We start from the raw sequence: 19,135 nt of genomic DNA, 5'->3' as shown, positions 1-19,135 counted from the left end.
CATTCTCCAAGGAAAACATCCCATGGGGTGAAGTTAAGGACACTTTTGTCTTAACCTTCAGTCAGAACATAATTTCGTACAGCTTATCGGATGATTGGAAGCTCTTGTCCATGGGCACATTTGGACAATCCACATTTAGACAAACTTCATAGAAGCTTGTGGAGTTGGTATGTATACCCGAATCCGTTAAAAGGTGTGTTCATTCGTAACCCTTTCATTCGCAGCAGGTCAGATTTCCCAGTGAATGAGTGCCCCTCTTAGCAGGACCCGAACTCTGCAATCCACTTCTCATACTTCTCCAGGTCGATCACAGATACGGACTTGGACACCTTCCTGAGTGCCGCCTCAAAGTCTTCCATGGTGGTGGGCATGTGCATCTCGTCGCGGGAGATATTCCTGATCTCCTCGGGTGTCAGGCCCTCAATTCGTCGCCTCATCGCCATCAGTGACGCATCCCTGGGTGAGAGGGTAACACAAAAGTTACTCCAAACAGTCAGCTCTGTCTTTTGTTGGAATTTTGTTTCTTTGGGCAAGTCACATATAACTGAATACGAGGCTGCAAAGTTCGGAGCCGCATTAGTAACTGAAACTGACTCAACCTTAGAGGAAAAAGCCTTACCTGCACACATTGGTAATATCTGCTCCTGAATATCCTTCCATCTGTTCTGCGATCTTGTCCATGTTCACATCATTAGCTATCTCCAGCTCCTTCAAATTTAGCTTCAGTAGGTCTACTCTTCCCTTTGCTGAAGGCAGACACGCAAAAGTAAGGTAGTTGCTAATATAACAAAAGTCTGCAATCCATTCGCACAGGATTGTGCATGTAAGAACACTGCTTTGAAACTGTACCACTCTGTGATCAGATTTTCTCAAATTAAATCATCAGTCTTAGTATTGTGCAAAAGCACACATTAGCAATAGCATCCCTACAAGGGCTAGCATTCATGGTAGAGGCCCTTGTTTTCTTAAACTCTTTGTTACTTGTGTATCTGCCTTTTCTGTGTCTGGTTCAACACCCTTAGTAGCAGTCCAATTCTACAAAATGCGACAAAATGTTGTTATATAGCCAGACACTATAAACATGGTGGAACACACACACACACAAACACACACACACAGAGCAATTTAAGCAGTGACCATCTGAAATGATGCTGTGGATGCCATGTGAAAAACCATAATTCAAGTCTATCCAAGAGCCATAGTGGCTCTAGATCAGGGGTTTTCAAAGTGGGTGCCGCGGCACCCTGGGGTGCCGTGACGCATGCTCAGGGGTGCCGCGGAATGGCCCAAGGCTTGATCCAGGGTACCCCCAGGATTTTTCATCTCAAATTTAAGACTTTTTAAGACCTTTTCAAGACCACTTTAGATGAAATTTAAGACCAACATCGCACCTTTCCTGATATGCATAATTTTATGAAAAAAAAAAAAAAAATGTAATCATAAGACAACCATTTAAAACAATAACTATGAGGGGTGGACGTGTGAGTGTGTGTTTGTGTACATGTGTGTGTGTGCATGCGTGTCTGGATACGTCTGTGGGTGAACCTGTGTGCGGTTGTAATACAACAGATCCTACAGCCTTTGGAGCTCTGCGCTTTTGGCAGCAATCTGTTCATCCAGTATGATGAGTTCAGCCAACTTATTATAGCGGGAGCTTTTCCATTAAAGTTGCTGTGTTTTTGAGGTGTTTGTTGCAATTAAATTGCGGAAGCAAGTGGAAGTTGTGATAGAGTTGCGAATTTTCTTCTTTGTAATTATAAGAGTTATTTGTTAAAAATAAGTTATTAATAAACAAACATTCATTAAATAACAAAACCATTGAGAAATGGTCCTCTAAAATAATAACCTCACCAACATGCCAAATAAAAGATGTAGCAAAAATGTAGCAAAATAGGCTGTTAACCCATTTAAGCCGGGAAAGCATTACCGCTGTTCTACCATTAAAGCCGGGAGCGCTGTTGCGTCATTCTACCTTTAAGGCCGGGAAAGCGTTTGTGTCGTTTTTTCTGTATAAGGGGGGTTTTTGCCCAAGGTGTCGGCCTCTGGGCCAATGAAATGCATCAGAATAGACATGTGATAGTGCCTCAAATGTTTTGCCATTAGTAGTTTTAAAAAAAAATCGTTGGCTTTCTCGCTTTGCTAAGTAACGTCTCCTCCGCGACAGCCAGGATTATAGCTCAAAGTAAATTAGGCAAGGAGTGAGTTGTGAGTACTGGTAGTTACAGAATATGTTTATCTGTAGTTGTTAACGATTGTAACTTGCTTAAATGTAGGTTTACTCGAGGTAAATGAAAGGCAATATGGTATCATAGAGGGCTATATTAACACTAAGCTAGCTTGCTATGTTGTTAAAACTTTCCCCAGTGAGCGAGTGTGAACGAGCGAATTATATCGACAACTCTCTATTCTTTGCATTACTATATATTCTAGTATTTCAAAACAATAATCAGTCCCTATAGAACTTTGTTTATAATCAGTTAATGCTACTGAATCCTCATTTGACTTTATTATAGTGAATGCTTTGGTTGCCTTCCATTTCAGCCCAGCATACAGTATTTATCAGTTGATAAATAAGATGTACTTGAAATTTGTTTTGTTTTTTATTTGAATTATTCCTGTTTTTTCCCTTTTAATGGAATATTTGACACTAAACTAGTTCATCTGTATCTCAGTGATAGTATCCAAATGAGCATAAAAATATCACTGGTATGTAAAAACTACATGGACAACAAAATAGTTATAATTGTTGATCAAAATCTTATTCCCTTCTGCTCATAATACAACAAGTAAACAACTCAGAGGTTGACACTGTCAGGTCCATTCTCCATCCATAGTGTCCAAATGAGCATTAAATATCCCTGGTATGTAAAAACTACACGGACAACAAAATAGATGTTAATCGTATTCCCTTCATAATAAAACAAGTAAACAACTCAAAAGTTAAAACTTTCCCTTTAAGAATTATATATTTATAATTATATAGTTATATACTTTATTTCACTTTGTTATATACTTTGTCATATAGCTTATTACATTTTTTTCTACTGTTTTGTGCTGATCCTGCACTTTTACATATTTTGTTTACTTTTGAGAAGGTGTATGTAAATATTGTAAATATTTGTAAATACAAATTAAAATTCTCATGAAAGCCACAGGTGTAAGCTCTCAAATACTTTTTGAATTGTGTTCCTATCTGTTACAGGGGCTGAGAAATCAGTAATGTAGTAGGCGTTGACACAATTGCTGAATTTCTAGAAAAACTTCAGGTTTTGGGGGCTTTTCTGAAATCGCCAATAGGTTTTACAGGCATTTTTTCCAGGCGCTTTAGGCCTAAATGGGTTAAATGTATATTACTTGTATTGTTGTTATGGAAACAAACACCGTTTAGTATTGGACTTTTACTTTGACATCATTCAAATGGCAACAGCTGTTATCAAGAAACATAGTTATGCGATGTAATGCTAAACACGTAGTGAGAACAGTACATAGCAACAACGAAGTGCAGCTGTTGGTATTACAAAAGGACCACCAGTAAGACTGAATAAAGTGTTATGAATATCTCAGCCTTCACATATAATGGGGAAAAAACTGCCTGTGTCACTGATCTGACGTCCGGTCATGCACGCCTTTCTGCCGTTTTCAATCAGTTTTGCTATCCTTGTTAATTTATTTTATCTGTATAGGGGTTTATGTTGTTCAATCTCATATATGAATTTAAAGTTGTCCAATTTCAACTAACCCATTCTTCAACACTATGCTACCTTATCTTCAAACAGAAAGTAAGTTAAAATCTCAATTGCAACAGCTTTAGAGGGTTTGGGAAATAATCGCTGCTGATTTGATGTTTGGTGGAGTCAATCCAGAATTAGTGTTGATGAAATTATAATCAAGTCACTCAAACTGCCGTGAAAAAAACGGGAGTCGCTGAAACTGTTGTTGCATCCCTGTACAACATTGTGTTCTTAAATGTTAGACGTTTCAATTTCTTTAAATCACCCAAAAGCCCCGCTCCACTGTTGCCTGTGATAGCAGACGCTTATTAACTAGCATTACCCTGTCCCTGACAGGGCAGTGTTCTAGATAACTGTCTAGCTAGCTAGCGCAGCTAGTGAATAGTTAACGTTAGCTAGTTTTATCCTTTATATCGTGTCAGCATCTCAGCCAGTTCAGAGTCATATACAGGTTGCCTGGTATTTTGGATGCGACGTTTGGGTGTACTAAGATTCGTTGTCACAACGAACAATAAACAAATGTGGACTTGATGAACGAAATTTAAGACCTGTTGACGAAATTTAAGACCTGTTGACGAAATATAATACCTTTTCAAGGCCTTAAATGATCAATACTAAATTTAAGACTTTTTCAAGTTTTTAAGACCTCGCGGGTACCCTGTGATCATTTAATGACATAAAAAAAAAATAATAATAATATCAATTTCAAAATTAATTGTATTGTTAGTATATCAATTAAAATTGTATTTGCAGCACAAACAACAATAGGCTACAGTTTACAGTTGATTCAGGGCCGGGCGTAACGTCAACAGTTATTTCGTTGACTTTGTTCGTTATTCCGTATTGACAGCAGGTGGAGGAGTGCAGGTAGGCACAATGGATACGTTTTTAAAGAGAGTGGATCCACCTCCACAGAAACAGACATCGGATTTGAATTAAGCAAAGAGAAACGATAACGACTCGTACCTCCAGTATGGGTTCACTTGGTGTGGCGAGGTAACTTGCCCCACACCAGTATGCTTGCCTGGTCTGCAAGGAGACGTTGGCTAATGCAGCCATGGTGCCCAGGTTGCCAAGGCAGCTGGAGACCAAGCACCCGGCACACCAGAACAGACATTGAATATTGCAAAAAAAACTTGAAACACAGAATACCACACAGAGCGAACGTATGCTTTCTACCGTGCGTTTGTCTGAGAAGGCACAAAAGGCTTGTTTTTTAGTTGCCGAGTTGCTTTGCTCAATCTAAAAATCCACACACTGAGCAGAATCGTTCATATTACCAGCCTGCAAAAAAATGGTGAAGGTAATGCTAGGGAAATAGAAAAAATCCCTCTCTCTGATAACACGATCAAACGTCACATTGATTATATGTCGAAGGACATGGAATCTGTACTGAATGAACTACGGCTAAGGGGGGAATATGCGCTTCAAATAGACGAGTCCACTGATGGTGATAACCTCCGTGTTGCACTGTTCACAATCCCTCCTCGCATTAACAAACTCTGCAGTCAGAAACCTTCACATGCGTCCCATTAAGTTGATAAGTTGTCTGTGGAGACGAGTATAACTATATTTTTGTGAACTTTATATTGAAGGTTTGTTCCTGATATGTTTTGTTACTGACGGCTAATTTCTCGATTATTACCAATACGTATTTTGGCTGTGATATAGTTGTTCATATTCTGTTAACTATTTATTCAAAAGTTCTATTAAATTAGTTGAATTAAAGAGAGTGGTTCATTTGAATATAACAAAAATTAGATAAACCTCACCTTCTCAATGTAATGCCTATAATAAAAGCAGTTATAGCCTATTCAACATATCACAAGGTTAAATCAAATGGCATAAAGTACAAATTTGATACAAGGTTGAGAGAAAAAAGTTTTTTTAAAAAAGTATTAAAAAAATAGGGGTGCCGTGGATGGAGAAAGATATGTTTAGGGGTGCCGTGAGCCAGAAAAGTTTGGGAACCACTGCTCTAGATAATGATACTACATGTAGTATATTGGTGTGTAGATCTGTACCTGAGGGCAGAGGAATGTAGATCCTCTTCTCCAAGCGACGGCGTAGAGCTTCATCGATGTCCCAGGGGAAGTTGGTGGCGGCCAGCACCATCACCATTTTGGCAGGGTCGTACTCCGTTGAACCACCAACACCTACGAAGCAAAGGCTGTACTGTACATTTTCCACCTTTCCATCTCAAGCGGTTTCATGCCAGCATCCTTGTCCTTTAAGGTTCTTTCCTCATGATTTTCTCATTCATTGTGACAAAATATCTGCATCCTTTACCATCCATCTGGACCAGTAGTTCAGCCTTAACCCTCCGACTGGCTTCATGTTCTTCAGAGGTTCCTCTACGGCTGCATATCGAGTCAATCTCGTCTATAAATATGGTGGTGGGGGCATAGAACCGAGCCTGAAGGCAGAAACAAACACAAGAGTTTAAGTAGCAATGACTTGGTCAGCTATTCATCATAGTAGCTATTCTTTCGACCAACACCTCCAGCAGTGGAGTCTATAGGTGGAATGGACCTACCATTCAAACAGAGCCTCAGCATATAAGTGCTTATTTATATATCAGGGGGGCACTGTGGCGCAAGCAGTAGCCCTGACCATATACAGGCTTAAACGCCCACGGGACACAGGTTCGAATCCGACCTGCTGTCATTTCCCGATCCCACTCCCCTCCTTATTATTAAAAATTAAATCATTTGGCATATCAAACAATAAGATGTAACCCTTGAGTACACAGGATGAGCTGGTCTGAGCTAGAAATATAACACCAGATTTACAGCACTGCATGTGTCAGTCATTGTTTGGGTACATAGGGCGAGTTGACATCATACTTTATTAAACAGTAGCCAAGTGAAGATACTAGATACATTTTAGAAAACTACACTATAATTGAGCATCACATTTAAAAAAAAAAAAAAAAAAAAAACTGGGGGGTCTGACAGCACTAGACTGGCTCAAATCAAATGGGTTAGATAAAAAAAATGAATCAGGGGGAAAAGAAGACCGGAAGGGGTTGTACTGTACATTTACCATTTCAAACAGCAGGCGCACCAGTTTTTCTGATTCCCCTCTGTATTTGGAAGTGAGAGTTGATGAAGAGACGTTGAAAAAGGTGGTTCTGCATTCTGTGGCAACTGCTTTGGCTAGCAGCGTTTTCCCTGTTCCTGGTGGCCCAACCATTAGCACTCCCTTGGAGAAAAAAAAAATAAGATACATAATAGGGCACAGTACAGACAAATAAAGCCAAATAGTCTACAGTGCACCAGTATTTTAGCATAACTAAAAACTGTGTGTGTTTGAAGTACACAATTATTGAACTGATCAACATGAACCGAGTCTGTACCTTCCATGGCCTCCTGATGCCCTTGAAGAACTCTGGCATCCACATGGGCAAGACAACAGCTTCTTTCAAAAGTTTCTTAGCTTCCTCCAAGTCTGCAATATCATCCCTACACAACGGTTGTGTTTTAGTGCCTTTTCACAGCAAATATACAAATATAAGCAGTTTTCTATTTATATTGATTGTTATATTCTGCTGCAGGGCACTTTACCATTTCACGTTTGGATTTTGAGAAATTATGTCTCTTTCCAAAGTGTCCACCAGATCTTTGTCTTCCCCGGCCCTGTCGAACCTCTTTTCCTCCGTTTCAGAAACGTCTGATTTGTTCTGTGGGGAAAGGCACAGGATGATTATTTGTTTGCCTGTCAGCAAGCTCTACTCCCTGTGACAAAACTGGACAGACACTGGATGTTTGCACTGACAAAGGAATATTTGGTCAACAGGGCACCAGGTTTCCATTGACAATCGTATAGCAAAAGATAAATCTATTCGTTTGGGGGAAGAAAAAAAAAACTGATACTGCACGAGAACAACACAATGCAACCCTAAGGCTAGCAGCTTCACTGACAGTCAACAACTAGCACATTTGCGGCACTTCATAGCACCTTGCTGGCGTTGTCCTTCTTCTCCTTTCCTTTTGGTGCTTTGGGCCGGGCCCCATTGGGTCCTCGCGGTGGCAGGTGGTGCTGGGCCCGGGGGCCAGCGCTCGGACGCTTGTTTTGCTGTTTGTTGTCCTTGTATGGCGACGGGGCCCTCCTCACAGGAAAGGGGGAGGACCTTAAGTGGTTATGGAATAAGAACAAAAGAAAACTCTTTTTAAAATAATTCCCAACTGGAAGCTCAATTGTACTGACGAAATGTCCTTTAAAGTGGTCGAATGATGCAATGAAGTCTAGAGTGAGAAACCAAATTGCACGGACCATTGGGCAGTAATCCTGCTCAAATGACTCACAAGGCAAGGGCAAATACTACTGTGTAAGTGCTTACACCGAGAGAGCGGTCATAATAACCGCGTTTGAATGAAAAGGGTTTTTAGTTAATCAAGAGCCACAATATTCAGTGACCAGAAAAGATCAAGCCAATAACAAACTAATTCAATTTGGTTAAAGTATTTTTTTGGGTGCCTTGCCTAGTTGTATGACAAAGTTTCACCAACCTTCTCTCCACTTCGACAGGCCAAATATCATTATCTTGATTATCGTTGGTGGGTTTGGAGGGGGCAATGTCCAGTTGAAAGCTTTCTAAAGTAGTCATGATGTCACGCACATTTTTGTTTTCTTCGTTTATTTCCCGCCAAACCTGTAAGAAAACACTAATTATTTACTGTTATTCGATGACACCACAGTACACCATCGATTACACATAGTGAATGTATTCATACTTCACAAATTACAAAATAATCGGAATATGAAGATTTAGAATGCTAATATCAGGGACGTCACCTGTTGCCATTTTTGCTGCAAGGCAGTATCTCTCATTGAGAAAAGGTACTTCTTGATCTGCTCGAGAACCCCTTGGTAACACACGGCAGCAGAACTGTAATGTCCAAGCAAGGCATACTCCCTTGCAAGCTTGACGTTTTCACTTATCTCGAATAAACTCATTCTGTTAAAGTGGAGAGAGGAGCATCTAAAGTCAACGTGTTTACAAAACATAAACAGCCTCAACCATACAATTACTCAACCATACAATCTTAGCTAACTCGCTTAGTAATGCTGGTTGTCTAACGAGAAATCGAAACAGAAACCTTTAGATTAACTGACAGTAACAGCCAAAAATGTCAAAGAGCTTACTCTACCTGCCTTTCCACCTGTTGCTGTCACAGCTACGTGTTATTACGCGGAAGGAACAGGAAAACCCAAGGATTGCTAACGTGGAAGCAATAGCTAGTTAGAACTAGAATGCGTTTCGTGAACGAACTGCGAGAGTGTGCTTGCTCTGTGACAGAGAGAACAAGTGCCAATGAATTAACATGTATTTACATCTACTCAATCAGTGTAGTGGGGCCTTCTTCCAATATATTTTAGCAAGCAACCAAGCTCAACCATTATATTTTGGCTCCACTGACGTTTAGACATATGAGGGTATCTTTGTTGTTCTGTTTTTGTTTGTTTGTTTGCTTGTTTATTGTGAAAGGGTCTAGTGTGTTACATTTGGTCATAGCCTAATAGTTCCAGAGTTTCGTTATACTGACTTACTGAGCTAAGTGAATTGTTGAAATTGTTATCTTGGTAAAAGGAAACATCTCTGCAACAATATTGGAATGAATGCGGTTACATAGCCAGCTTTACTTAAAGTTTATTGTAAGATAGGCCTATATGTTAGACTTAATGCAGTTCTCTCTCAACAGTGATGTCTGGCTTGTTATATGTTTTATCCATATAAGGAGGGGGCAGCTAAACTCGAAGACTCTCAGAAAATATCTAAAGTGTAGCTCACTAAACTAGAAATATATTGAAATGCCATGAGATGTAGGCCTACCACTAACCATTTCACATTTACAGACATAAACCTATAGACATGACACAAAACATCTTCCAAAGACTTTATTATCTCAGCTGCATTATTCAGTAGCACAAAGTAGTCTATTACATTCATATTTACTTCATGTAACCCTGCCATAGCGATACAACACCTTTTTGACAGCCTATATAGCCTAATTGCAAAATTAAATATATAAATAAATACTACACTGAAATAACGCAAACAAAGTGAATCTACAGTGAGCCAACGCTCGTCCACTGACAGTGTGGAAGAATGACAGCGACGTGAGCCAGGCCACATTCCAAGATTACGTTACTAGAAATGTCACTTTACATGAGCTTTGTTCATAAGCCATGCAGTCCATAAAATAGGAATACTCTGTGTACTAACAGTATAGTAAGACCGGTCATATGTTCAGAGAGCTTTCTAGCAACCAACAAGTTACAAGTAGGATAAACATATTAGCGAAATCTGCGTTGTCGACAGACCATCGTTTTGACTGGAGTTTTGATGTGCTTGTTAGCACCAAGTGGATTACCTCATCTACAATACATATGGGCTTGGACTCAAATCACTAGTAGGCCTACTTCACGATCTTCTATGGTTACCAGCAGATAAGGTAAATAATAATCGCCATATTTGCTTTAATGTTTTATAGAGTAAGAGGCTATGTGTAGGCTATTAGCTAATCAGAAATGTTGTAGATGCCAGAGTTGGCAACTATGGCTCAGATTTAGGTTGTTATCCATCAACATTCATTTTACAACTTACATTAGTTTCGTTGTCATTCGACTCGAAAATCTCTGGCTCAATTTGGCAAAGCACTACTGCTCTCTCCAGGGTAAACATACGTGGACCTCTCGGTGCTGTCATTTTGCCAATCTGGCTGGCTGAGGTAATCGAGTGATTAGAGAAGGCTACAAAGTGGAATACTAAGCAGTTTGTAGCGGGAAAAATTGAGAGTGAAATGTAACAAATTATACTGTATAATTACCAATGTCACAAATAGCTTAGCGGTAATATGAATAGCTTAAATGGGATGGCTACATTAGCCAGCTAGTTAGGAGAATCTCCGCTCTCTTTCTCTTATACCATCCTGTTCTGCAGCGAAGGCACATCACGTAATAACGTTATCATTTCTCAAAATAGTTAAATACAAATATATATATAGCTTTTAAGATAAAAATATGTCCAATAAGGCTTAAAGAATTAAATCAGGTGTGTAGATGAAGTTCAGCAACAGCATTTCTAGTGTTTATATCCATGATTGTATGCTGGTCGTCGCTGGCCGTCAACTGCCGTTACAGGAGAATACAGAGCTTCGCCTTAGTGGGTGACGTCACAATGGCTCAACCTTCCCCATGTTAGTCAATGAGAGAAAAAGGGGATGAAAAAGAGGGATAAAAAAGGAGTGGCAAAGAGTATCGCCACGAAAAGTCATAGCAGCTTGCACCGGATCGGGCCGGACGTTTTGGTGTTTGAATGGCGTCTCTAGCTCAATCGGGCGAGGAGTAGTTAGCTGCAAGAAAAACGTACGGAATAAATAAAGAAAACTTGACGATAACAATACTGTGCTTCCCTTCGGGCAAGCACACTAACTAGAATGCGTTTCGTGAACGAACTGCGAGAGTGTGCTTGCTCTGTGACAGAGAGAACAAGTGCCAATGAATTAACATGTATTTACATCTACTCAATCAGTGTAGTGGGGCCTTCTTCCAATATATTTTAGCAAGCAACCAAGCTCAACCATTATATTTTGGCTCCACTGACGTTTAGACATATGAGGGTATCTCAGAGTTTCGTTATACTGACTTACTGAGCTAAGTGAATTGTTGAAATTGCTATCTTGGTAAAAGGAAACATCTCTGCAACAATATTGGAATGAATGCGGTTACATAGCCAGCTTTACTTAAAGTTTATTGTAAGATAGGCCTATATGTTAGACTTAATGCAGTTAGAGTTAGACTGTAGGTCTAGTATCAAACGTAAGCAACACTTTTACTGTATAGCTAGAGAGCACGTGTATCACATTGGTTTATAGTCTGTCAAATTAGTTCTAGTTATTGGTGTTCGTTGGCATAAAAAGTTAGTCTTCTCTTATAAGCCTATAGTACATCTGATTAGAGCTAGCAACCATGAAAAACCTCTTCTGAAACTAAGAAGGATAACTATGACTAAATGTGACTAAAACTAATATGCATTTTTGTCTTAAGACTGAATCTAAAATAGCTGCCAAAATTAATACATCTCAGTGTTCATTTTGGCAGCTATTTTAGATTCAGCAGCTATTTTAGATTCAGTGCATATTAGTTTTAGTCACATTTAGTCATAGTTATCCTTCTTAGTTTCAGTCTAGTTTTCGAAAACTGAGCACACTACAACAGCTACATCCTCAAACGTTTTTCAGTTAACCTAATGATTCAAGGTCTCTCATGAATCATTACTCCCAGGACACGGGTTAATGTTAACTCACGCTATCGGCCACAACAAGTTAACCATTCTTTCAGTATAAGCAACCTTTGCATAGCCCCGCACAGCTAGGATAGCTAACGTTACCGTAGCAGGAATACAAGCCTTAGCTCACTTGACAACTAAATTCATGAATTACTTCACAGGTTTACTTAACAACTTGAATTAAGGAAAATGATCCCCCGTTACGGCTAGCTGAAACTGCCAGTGGATACTCCCGTTACGTAGTGTTAGTTAGCCTTTAGCCCCGTACTCAGATGTTACAGCTGCTTAACACAGCTAGGATAGCTCTGCTTAACACAGCTAACGTTACCGTAGTGGGAATACAAGCCTTAGTTCACTATATCCACACAACTAAATTCATGAATTACTTCAAAGGTTTACTTCACAACTTGAATTACGGAAAATGTCGTCTCCAACGTTAACGTAACGTTAATTTATATGTTAGCTGCTACGGCTAACTATCAGTTTCCATTAAAATTTCAGTCAGTACACTGAAAATGCTGCCATTCAACTCACCTTAACGAAGTGGAAATACGGTAGCTAGGTTAGAAACTGTAGTTACTCTTATTCTTTCTCAAAGTTGAATTGAGAGGGACAGAGAAATACGGTTCCTCTTATTCTTTTTCAAAGTTGAATTGAGAGGGACAGAGAAAATGCGGTTCCTTGGATTTGGCGGTGTCAGTGAGAAGCACAGCTGCAGGCCAGTTTAATGACCCTATTATGACGTCATAATGGCAGAGCTCTGCCATGCAAGTCTATGGAGAAAAAAGGGGATGAAAAAGAGGGATAAAAAAGGAGTGCCAAGGGGTACCGCCACGAAAAGTCATAGCAGCTTGCACCGGATCGAGCCGGATGTTTTGGTGTTTGAATGGCGTCTCTAGCTCAATCAGGCGAGGAGTAGTTAGCTGCAAGAAAAACGTACGGAATAAATAAATAAACTAGAATGCGTTTCGTGAACGAACTGCGAGAGTGTGCTTGCTCTGTGACAGAGAGAACAAGTGCCAATGAATTAACATGTATAAATTTACATCTACTCAATCAGTGTAGTGGGGCCTTCTTCCAATATATTTTAGCAAGCAACCAAGCTCAACCATTATATTTTGGCTCCACTGACGTTTAGACATATGAGGGTATCTTTGTTGTTCTGTTTTTGTTTGTTTGTTTGCTTGTTTATTGTGAAAGGGTCTAGTGTGTTACATTTGGTCATAGCCTAATAGTTCCAGAGTTTCGTTATACTGACTTACTGAGCTAAGTGAATTGTTGAAATTGTTATCTTGGTAAAAGGAAACATCTCTGCAACAATATTGGAATGAATGCGGTTACATAGCCAGCTTTACTTAAAGTTTATTGTAAGATAGGCCTATATGTTAGACTTAATGCAGTTCTCTCTCAACAGTGATGTCTGGCTTGTTATATGTTTTATCCATATAAGGAGGGGGCAGCTAAACTCGAAGACTCTCAGAAAATATCTAAAGTGTAGCTCACTAAACTAGAAATATATTGAAATGCCATGAGATGTAGGCCTACCACTAACCATTTCACATTTACAGACATAAACCTATAGACATGACACAAAACATCTTCCAAAGACTTTATTATCTCAGCTGCATTATTCAGTAGCACAAAGTAGTCTATTACATTCATATGTACTTCATGTAACCCTGCCATAGCGATACAACACCTTTTTGACAGCCTATATAGCCTAATTGCAAAATTAAATATATAAATAAATACTACACTGAAATAACGCAAACAAAGTGAATCTACAGTGAGCCAACGCTCGTCCACTGACAGTGTGGAAGAATGACAGCGACGTGAGCCAGGCCACATTCCAAGATTACGTTACTAGAAATGTCACTTTACATGAGCTTTGTTCATAAGCCATGCAGTCCATAAAATAGGAATACTCTGTGTACTAACAGTATAGTAAGACCGGTCATATGTTCAGAGAGCTTTCTAGCAACCAACAAGTTACAAGTAGGATAAACATATTAGCGAAATCTGCGTTGTCGACAGACCATCGTTTTGACTGGAGTTTTGATGTGCTTGTTAGCACCAAGTGGATTACCTCATCTACAATACATATGGGCTTGGACTCAAATCACTAGTAGGCCTACTTCACGATCTTCTATGGTTACCAGCAGATAAGGTAAATAATAATCGCCATATTTGCTTTAATGTTTTATAGAGTAAGAGGCTATGTGTAGGCTATTAGCTAATCAGAAATGTTGTAGATGCCAGAGTTGGCAACTATGGCTCAGATTTAGGTTGTTATCCATCAACATTCATTTTACAACTTACATTAGTTTCGTTGTCATTCGACTCGAAAATCTCTGGCTCAATTTGGCAAAGCACTACTGCTCTCTCCAGGGTAAACATACGTGGACCTCTCGGTGCTGTCATTTTGCCAATCTGGCTGGCTGAGGTAATCGAGTGATTAGAGAAGGCTACAAAGTGGAATACTAAGCAGTTTGTAGCGGGAAAAATTGAGAGTGAAATGTAACAAATTATACTGTATAATTACCAATGTCACAAATAGCTTAGCGGTAATATGAATAGCTTAAATGGGATGGCTACATTAGCCAGCTAGTTAGGAGAATCTCCGCTCTCTTTCTCTTATACCATCCTGTTCTGCAGCGAAGGCACATCACGTAATAACGTTATCATTTCTCAAAATAGTTAAATACAAATATATATATAGCTTTTAAGATAAAAATATGTCCAATAAGGCTTAAAGAATTAAATCAGGTGTGTAGATGAAGTTCAGCAACAGCATTTCTAGTGTTTATATCCATGATTGTATGCTGGTCGTCGCTGGCCGTCAACTGCCGTTACAGGAGAATACAGAGCTTCGCCTTAGTGGGTGACGTCACAATGGCTCAACCTTCCCCATGTTAGTCAATGAGAGAAAAAGGGGATGAAAAAGAGGGATAAAAAAGGAGTGGCAAAGAGTATCGCCACGAAAAGTCATAGCAGCCTGCACCGGATCGGGCCGGACATTTTGGTGTTTGAATGGCGTCTCTAGCTCAATCGGGCGAGGAGTAGTTAGCTGCAAGAAAAACGTACGGAATAAATAAAGAAAACTTGACGATAACAATACTGTGCTTCCCTTCGGGCAAGCACACTAATAAACTAGAATGCGTTTCGTGAACGAACTGCGAGAGTGTGCTTGCTCTGTGACAGAGAGAACAAGTGCCAATGAATTAACATGTATTTACATCTACTCAATCAGTGTAGTGGGGCCTTCTTCCAATATATTTTAGCAAGCAACCAAGCTCAACCATTATATTTTGGCTCCACTGACGTTTAGACATATGAGGGTATCTCAGAGTTTCGTTATACTGACTTACTGAGCTAAGTGAATTGTTGAAATTGCTATCTTGGTAAAAGGAAACATCTCTGCAACAATATTAGAATGAATGCGGTTACATAGCCAGCTTTACTTAAAGTTTATTGTAAGATAGGCCTATATGTTAGACTTAATGCAGTTAGAGTTAGTCTGTAGGTGTAGTATCAAACGTAAGCAACACTTTTACTGTATAGATAGAGAGCACGTGTATCACATTGGTTTATAGTCTGTCAAATTAGTTCTAGTTATTGGTGTTCGTTGCCATACAAAGTTAGTCTTCTCTTATAAGCCTAGGTAGTACATCTGATTAGAGCTAGCAACCATGAATTGCAGATTAAGGGGTCCCCTATCTCAGTGTTCATTTTGGCAGCTATTTTTAGATTCAGTCTTAAGACAAAAATGCATATTAGTTTTAGTCACATTTAGTCATAGTTATCCTTCTTAGTTTCAGTCTAGTTTTCGAAAACTCATTACAATTTAGTCTAGTTTTAGGCACATTTAAAATTCCATATTATAGCCACATTAAACTCATTCCCTTCCCTTCTCAGGCCCAGGGACCTCCTGTGTTGTGTCAACTGCATAGTAGTCTAGCTTGCAGTACTTACATTGTGGATGCAATTAGTCTCCAAGATACAGATATCATGCCTACAGCTGAATTCGAATTTGTTTGTAATAAATAATCGAATGTGATGATGAAGTACGGTACGCAGCGTCTTAACTGAAGCTCAACTCAACTATAACAGCAGCTAGCTTGCCGCTAACTGAAAACACATCGGAACACAGTGGCTAGCTAGGTAGCTAGCTGCTAATAAGTAACATATATAAGTAACACATCAGCAGTAATGAATCAAGTGTACTGATATTAAATGTACTACTAAATGTACTACTAACATGCCATTCTTAAATTAAAGCCAGTGACATGATGGTTAACGATTAACGAGTTAACGATGGATACCGACAATTAGCATACCTAGCTAGGTAGCATTACCATTGGATTTCAATGGCAGTTATGCTAGCTCTGGCTATCCAGTCAAAGGAGCCTTGTTTCTGGACACGTATCACTTGACGAGCGAGGGCAATACAGTCATCTGGAAAGTTTAAAATGATACTAAACGAAGGGAAATCTATTGTATGGAGAATTTTCTGCTCAGTAGACAATGCAGATTCTAATTAGGCTGGTGGATATGTCCAATGTAAGAAGTGTGAAGTTTTAATGAAATATGATTGATGCAACTGTCGTTCTCCATAACAACTTGGATTAACCTGGATGGCTGGATGAAGTTTCAGACCGAACGTCAAAGATCTTCAATGGTAAGACTTGTCGGTTGTGCCTCTGTTGGTGTCTCGTAAAACGTGAATTTTATTAAAGCATAGCGTGTGTATTGTGTAGCTATTTCATTCCGAGATTGCAGGGGAGTGAAATGCTCCGCTCTGCTGCTGGTATACAGACAGCCGGAAAGGTTAACAAACGGAATGAAATAGCTACACATTACACACGCTATGCCTTAATAAAACCCACGTTACTCACATACTGGTTAACACTGTTAGAGCGGGTGTATAAACTGTACCTGAAACTGTTGCCACTACATTCGTTTTAATATTTTGCACTCTCTATCTAACCACTTCTGGCATTTAAGAGAGCTTCTCCTATGTAAACTGATCTAATGTCAGTTGGCTAGAGTGCGTGACGTCACAATGGCTCAACCTTCCCCATGTTAGTCAATGAGAGAAAAAGGGGATGAAAAAGAGGGATAAAAAAGGAGTGGCAAAGAGTATCGCCACGAAAAGTCATAGCAACCTGCACCGGATCGGGACGGACGTTTTGGTGTTTGAATGGCGTCTCTAGCTCAAACGGGCGAGGAGGAGTTAGCTGCAAGAAAAACGGGGAGAATAAATAAATAAATAAAGAAAACTTGACGATAACAATACTGTGCTTCCCTTCGGGCAAGCACACTAATAAAGAAAACTTGACGATAACAATACTGTGCTTCCCTTCGGGCAAGCACACTAATAAACTTAATTTAGTTATGTCGCAAAACACTACCAGCGTAAGCCTTTCAGATGTGCGCACAGTTTCATATAAAACGTTTCCTTGACTGAGCACTAACACTCTTGACATGACTCAAGGAAATCAGGACAATACTTATTCAGTTGATTCGCTGAATCAGGTGTATCCACTGAATCAAAACTGCAACAGCTGACTTAACTATACAAGGCTTGGAGTTTATTGGGGGGCGGCAACAGGTTTGAAAAACGCGGAGCCAAGGGAAAACAATGACCGTTGTGGCACTTTAAAAAACGTAGATTAACATTTTCCTAATTTATTTTGTTACCAGAATTATGGTCCTTCGTCAAGACACACGTTAGCATCTTATTAAAACACACAAAATGAACCATCTATAGGCTACATTTTGTAAATTCCACATGTGTTGAGGAGGAGGGGCTGTATTCGATGATTGTTTATTCTCCGTGCCTATGTCAAGATCAGTGTTGTTTATATGGTCACAGGTGATAAATCAGCAGTGTTGTGCACGAAGAGTTCAAAAGAACGCGTTCATTTTTATGAGAACGATGAAGTGAACGCAACTTAATTGTATTTCAACTGATTTGTTAATGTATAAAATAATCTGTAAACGCATACTGAGATTTGTGTACATGGATTTGCAAATGTGTATTCAGAATGTGTGTCTTGGACAACAAAGAAGGCTAAAAAGGCACACTAGATCAAGTCAACGCCAAGGCTGTGCCAAATGGCAAACAAATAAATAGGCTACAAAAGAAAACAAAAACAATAAGAACCGAGGCAAAAGCTGAAATTATACCACATTTGCAGAAGCAAAGCAGCAGTGGCAAAGCTTCCTGAAGAAATAAACCAAAAGTATGTTATAAACATGGTAATACATAATAAGCAAGTCTCAAAGTGTCATAAATACATTAATATGGTCTAATTATGTCTGATGAGCGCCCCATCTCTGAGCAAAAAGAGGTCTGGGTTTAAACAAGCTCCATTACTACTGGTAATGTGCCCCCTATTGAAAATTAAAATGCTAAGAATGTCCATTAATATGGTTGTTCATCGAAAAGATAATATAATAGGCCTCGTGGAGCACAATTAATCCCACATCAAAGTGTATAAGTGTTGAGTACTGTGTCCGACAACATGGAAAGGATCCCTACAGAGATAGGCCTGTTTCTGAAATAGTTTATTTAAAGTTGTTACAGGTAGGTCTATCTCTGTAGGCATCCTTTCCATTTAAGCACTTGAGTTTCACCCAATAAACAGATCTGGATTAATCAGTCTTTAAATTCACTTCAGTCAGTATCACAAAGAGCGAGGAATCAGTGAAACAAGAGCCCACTGTCTTCAGTTACAAATACAATAAATACATTTAAACTTAAATTCCATAATTAAATCTAAACTTTTAAACGACAGTGAGGGGGGCAGTCTACCACTTATGTATTTGTAATTTTAATTTACAAAATGAAACATTACATTTTCATCTTATCAAATCATTCTAAAATATTCACTATTAGACTGTTACAATAAGTACAATGTTTACATTCAGCTAGCATTAGATTAAGATTGCCACACTAAAATGTTTTTGTGTTAGCCCACTAAGTTTTCTTATATTTCAGTATTTGTCTTACACTCGACTGCATGAGGGCATCAAGTCTGCAGTTTAGTCAATCTGGGCACTGTGTGCATTTATTACGAACAACAGAGCCTGCCTCTGATCCACACTC

The 19,135-nt window shown here is 39.2% G+C and overlaps 1 protein-coding gene across 1 annotated transcript; it reads right to left on the bottom strand.

Moving 5' to 3' along the window:
- Nucleotides 1–257: 257 nt before the first annotated feature.
- LOC308366636 (katanin p60 ATPase-containing subunit A1-like) lies at nucleotides 258–8,690 on the bottom strand (the record flags this gene model as incomplete). Its single annotated transcript, XM_080840363.1, has 10 exons — nucleotides 258–456; nucleotides 620–746; nucleotides 5,756–5,887; nucleotides 6,021–6,147; nucleotides 6,777–6,935; nucleotides 7,090–7,195; nucleotides 7,298–7,413; nucleotides 7,692–7,863; nucleotides 8,243–8,385; nucleotides 8,529–8,690. The coding sequence occupies 10 exons, from the start codon at nucleotides 8,688–8,690 to the stop codon at nucleotides 258–260; spliced, it is 1,443 nt and encodes a 480-aa protein (XP_080696489.1).
- Nucleotides 8,691–19,135: the final 10,445 nt, after the last annotated feature.

Source organism: Sprattus sprattus (assembly GCF_963457725.1).
Source record: "Sprattus sprattus genome assembly, chromosome: 6".
NCBI classification, from domain to species: Eukaryota; Metazoa; Chordata; class Actinopteri; order Clupeiformes; family Clupeidae; genus Sprattus; species Sprattus sprattus.
Note: the sequence above shows the minus strand (reverse complement) of the source record. Positions and strands in the feature narration are given on the sequence as shown.